The 5217-nt window shown below is 37.4% G+C and overlaps 1 protein-coding gene across 1 annotated transcript; it reads right to left on the reverse strand.

Annotated features, from left to right (window-relative positions):
• Positions 1-1628: 1628 nt before the first annotated feature.
• LOC138168409 (olfactory receptor 4K14-like) lies at positions 1629-3650 on the reverse strand. Its single transcript, XM_069097436.1, has one exon. The coding sequence runs from the start codon at positions 2565-2567 to the stop codon at positions 1629-1631; it is 939 nt and encodes a 312-aa protein (XP_068953537.1). The 5' UTR covers positions 2568-3650.
• Positions 3651-5217: the final 1567 nt, after the last annotated feature.

A 5217-nucleotide genomic window follows, 5' to 3' on the forward strand; every position in this document is an offset into this window, starting at 1 on the left:
ACCCTACACAGTTACACATTTAAATAAGTTATTTTTATTAATGACAACAATGTCTATATACATTTTAAGTGCTAATATATATGCAAAAATATAATTTGTATATATGGATATGTATGCATCAGGAATTATGAACCCCATTGACCCCAGTGTCCAGCAATTAGTAACAGGAGGAGCTGGAGATGATTCACCCCTTTCTAGATGCCTTTCTAGATTCACCCCTAAGTACCTAGTACCACTTCCCATTTGTCCCAAGGAAATATGAGTATGGAAGAATAATTGAGTATCTCTGCTTGGTTAAATTCTGAGATTCAATAAATGATGCTAATGTGAGTAAGGGATGCTTTGCTCAGAGGATGGAAAAGGGAAGTGACAAATGGAGTTTACTGACGAGATAAGTCTGTATTTCACTGAAGAAGATTCCTCCTCAACTCCTCACTCTCACATCCAATCTATTGTCAAGGCTATCCATTTTACTTTCACTACATTGCTCACACATGCACTTTTTGATCCTCGGGTACTGCCATCACATTGCTACAATTTAGACCTGGACTATTGCAGTAGCCTAATGGTGTATCTACTTGCCACAAGTCTCTCTTACTCAGGTCTATCTTCTTCTCAGATGTCAAAGTGATCTTCCTAAAGCCAAGTCAAACCCTGCCACCCTGCTACTCAGTAAGTTCCAGTGACTCCCTATCATATTTGATCAAATATAAAATCTTCTGTCATTCAAAGCCCTTCATAACTTGTTCTCCCTTATCGTTCCAGTCTTCTGACACTTTTTACCTCTCAAATATTCTATATTCTGATTCAGTGATCCTGGTCTCCCTGCAGTTTCTTGAACAAGACACATCATCTTTTCTCTCTCTCTCTCTTTTTTTTTTTTTTGCTTTTTGGAGGGCAATTGGGGTTAAGTGACTTGCCCAAGGTCACATGGCTACTTTTTGTTTTAAGTGTCTAAGGTCAAATTTGAACTCAGGTCCTCCTGCCTCCAGGGCCAGTGCTCTATTCACTGCACCACCTAGCTGCCCCTACTTCATCTTCTTTTGGGGGAAACTTTCCCTGCCTAAGCCCCATGCCTGGAATGATCTCCCTCTCCATCTCTGCCTCCCAGTTTCCTTCTTTTCCTCCTAGTCTCAGCTAATATTCTACCTTCTACATAGAGTCATTATTAATCCTTTTTAACTCTACTAACTTCCTTCTGTTGATTGTCTCTGATCTGTTTTGCATTTAACTTACTTGTACATAGTCATTTGCATAGTGCCTCCCCAAATAGATTGTGAGCTCCTCGAAAAAAGCAAAAAAAGAATTTTACAATTTTACTTCCAGTGCTTGGTACAGTGCCTGGCTCTCAATTGACACTTAAATGTTTATTGACTGAGTGTTTATTACAACAGTCCTGGAATGAAGTGATGAGGACTTACACCAGAGTAGTGACAGGATCAGAAAAGAGGTTGTATAAAAACAGTGTTATAAAGGGAAAATTGGCAGGATTTAGCAATAGATTGGATAGAGTAAGGGAGAATAAGGATTCAAGGGTGACATGTAGATGACAAACCTGGGTGACTGGAAGGATGATTTGACCCTTCACAATAATTAGGAGTTTCAATATAAGACTTCCAATAATACACCTAAGAATTCCACTTCAAATTTGCATACTGACTTCCCAGTTTCCTCAGAGCAACCTTCATCTCTTTGTTTCTCAAGGTATATATGGCAGGGTTCAACAGAGGTGTGAAGACTGTGTAAAACACTGCAAGAAATTTGTCCATGGAGGTGATGTTGAGTGGCCACAGATAGATGAAGATGCAGGGTCCAAAGAATATCACTACAACCAGAATGTGGGCAGTACAAGTGGATAATGCCTTGGCTGCCCCATCCATAGAGTGATGACAGACTGTGAGCAGGATATGGGTGTAAGAGATCAACAAGAGAAAGAAGCAAATCAAGGCAAGGATTCCACTATCAGCATTCACCATTAGTCCTAGGACATAAGTATCCGTGCATGCAAGCTGAATCACTAGTGGGAGGTCACAAAAAAAGCTGTCCATCTCTCTAGGGCCACAGAATGGCAAATTCATGACCATAGCCAATTGACTCATTGAATGCACAAACCCCATAGTCCATGAGATCACTACAAGCCAAATGCATCTTTGCTGGCTCATGATGGTTGTATAGTGAAGTGGCTTGCATATGGCTACATAGCGGTCATAAGCCATGGCCACAAGCAGCACCATCTCACCACCTCCAACAAAATGCCCAAAGAAGATCTGGCACATGCAGCCACCAAAGGAGATGGTCTTGCTTTCTCTGAGAAAGTCCATGATCATTTTTGGTGTTGTGACTGAGGAAAGCCACAAATCAACAAAAGAGAGGTTGGCCAACAAGAAATACATGGGAGAATAGAGATTAGGATCACTGATGACAGAGAGAATAATCAAGATGTTGCCTAAAATGATGATAAAATAAAGTGTGGAAAACAATAAAAACAAGAAGACCTGCAGGTCCCCAGAGTCACAAAGTCCTGTTAGCACAAAATCTGACACCACAGAATTATTTGTTTCATCCATTCAGTCCAGTATCTACTAGAAAGCTTCCTCGAAAGAATAAGAAAAAGTTTTGTTAAAATGGAAAAGAGAATTTAATTTTCAATCTTTGTTTCTCAAATAAGAATCTCCTCACATAAATATATTGATACCTATGTAACCTATTAAAAATATTCCTCCATCTCAGAGCTATCACCCATACAGACACAACCAGATAGAGGGGAAAGAAGAGTAAGAGCGATAGAGAAAGGGAGAGATGGAGAGGGAGATGAAGAAGTGGAAAGTAATAGGGAGGAGAAATAACGAAAGAAACACAAAGAGAGAAAGGAAAGAGAGAAGGAGGAAAAGGAGAGAGAGAGAAGATATTACTTTATTTTGACTTGTGCTTATCTTCACTGTGTAAGGGGTTTACAGAGAAAGAAGCCACAATATTATAGAATTTTAGAACTGAAAGTATCCGTAGAGATCATTTACTTCCTCATTTTAGAGAAATGTCAATGGAGGGCCCTTGACTTATTCAAAATTTCCAAGTAAGTAAACAATGGAGCCCAGATCTCCTGATACCTACTCCAGTGATCTTTTCAGGCAGCTACACTGCCTTATGAATTCTGATTGTCCTCATTTCTAGTTTTCAATATATAATTGAGAAATGGGCCTGAGTTGAATTATGAGCTATCCATGAAAAATAATTTGTGTGTAAACTAAATGATAAAAAATGAAATATGGAAAGAGTATTTAACTTATTTGTGAAAATACATTATTCTTAATCTCCTCCAAAGCTCTTAATATATATGTATCATCAATGTACTAAACTTTCCTATTCAATCTTCAAAATGGGTATTAAGGATTTCTCATTGCCATACACTTTGATATTTTATTGGTTTGTTTCCCATGATTTTTTATACTTGTAGATATATGATTTCTTTCCTTTTAAAAAAATTGGTTTCCCCTTTTCCAGATTGACCTCAGTCCCATTAGTCTTAATGAATGATACTCTGTGGTATGTATTCAGACTCATTCCCAGATGTATAGAAATCAAAAAAGATGTTGGATATGTCTAGACTATATACATTTTTGTGTTTCAGTGATGTTTACTTACATTTATATACCATGTTACAGTCACCCTATGAAGAAATAATTTTAAAAACTCCTACCAAGAAGCAGCATAGTAATATTGAAAGAACTCTGGACAACTATTTATTCTGCATGTGTTCTAGTACCAACTCTATCACTAGCTAGCTATGTGGCCAAAAACAATGCCCTTACCTCTTCTGCAATTCAGTTTCCTCATTTATGCTAAGAGGGGATGGAAAACATTTTTTTGCCTCTAGTTTTCCATGTTCTGTGCACCTAGTCCTATATGAGACCTTATTGGCAATAAATAAGCAGTCTTCCCTCAAATAGTTTAACAATCACCACTCTCTTTGTTGCACTGCTTTCCTGTGATTAGCTTTATTACAAACCTAAGAAAGAAAGTTAAATATGCTGCTTTTCCTTTTACTTTTCGAGACCTTAAGCATGCTGTACCCAAAAGAGGCAGATCTCTGTGTTTACTAGGATGGTTAACTATATAATTCTGTGTGTTCAGGCAAATTTTCCTTCCTTACCTCCTCCCTCCAAAAAAAAAACGACAACTATAAAAGTAGTGAAAAAGGAAAATGGGAGAAAAGGGAATCAAGGATATGACTTTTTGCATTTGCATTGCTTACATCAAGGATATTTATGGGAGAAACTTGGTTTAATAGAAACAGCACTAGTCTGAGTCAAAGTCAGAAGACTTGGGTTCAAATAATGCCTTTGCTACTTAATACCAAGGTGACTGTCGAAAAGTCACATATCATTCATAAGTCTCAGCCTCCTAATAACTAAAATGAGGGGTTTGGATTAGATGGACTCTGAGGTTACATACATATATGTATGCATGCATGCATGCATGTATGCTTTTTCATATATGTTAATATGATTCATATGTATAAATAAAATATGTATATATATGATTTATAGAGCTTAGTGTTATAGAGCTTAGCCCTCATGTCATAACTATCCGAGACTTTCTTCCACTTCCTTTAGTTTCCCTCCCTGTTATTACTCAAATTTGTCTTCAGTTGCTGTTTTGCCAATGAACCTACCAACCAATTCTCCTATAATCTGGAAAACTCTTTGTACATCCCATTGATTTGTCTGTCATTTATGTCTTAAGAATTACAGACTGCTAATATAAAGTGAATTGAGAAAATAATCATATACAGAAACAAAAATCTTAAAGAGGTCTCTGAAGACTAAATAGTTTTGAGGCTTTAAAATGGTTTGAGAGTCATAGCTGTGGCTACACAGAAGGCTGATTTTCTGGGCTAAATTAGGGGAAGAAACTCTGAATTTTCCTAGGAATAGCATAATTTGGGGTACACTCTAAGCCCATGGGATTTGAAAGGAGAATCTAAAGGTGGTACCCTTGAATTGCCTTAAAATAGAGAAGAGAGGGAGACAGGAAAGAATTAGAGAGAATTGCAGAAAAATCAGAGAGGACAGGAAAAGGCTTACCATATTCAGTATCACTCTCACTAATGGCTACCCATTTGGTGACAAATTCTGTTTTCCCTCTTCTAGTTTGGATCTGTGAACAATGAAGGGAATATATCCAGACTAAGTAGAGATTATTATATAAGAAAGAGAA

This window comes from Petaurus breviceps, unplaced genomic scaffold, assembly GCF_028583685.1.
Source record: "Petaurus breviceps papuanus isolate PSGF00001 unplaced genomic scaffold, PetGlider_PUasm1.0 37, whole genome shotgun sequence".
In the NCBI taxonomy this organism is placed as follows: domain Eukaryota; kingdom Metazoa; phylum Chordata; class Mammalia; order Diprotodontia; family Petauridae; genus Petaurus; species Petaurus breviceps.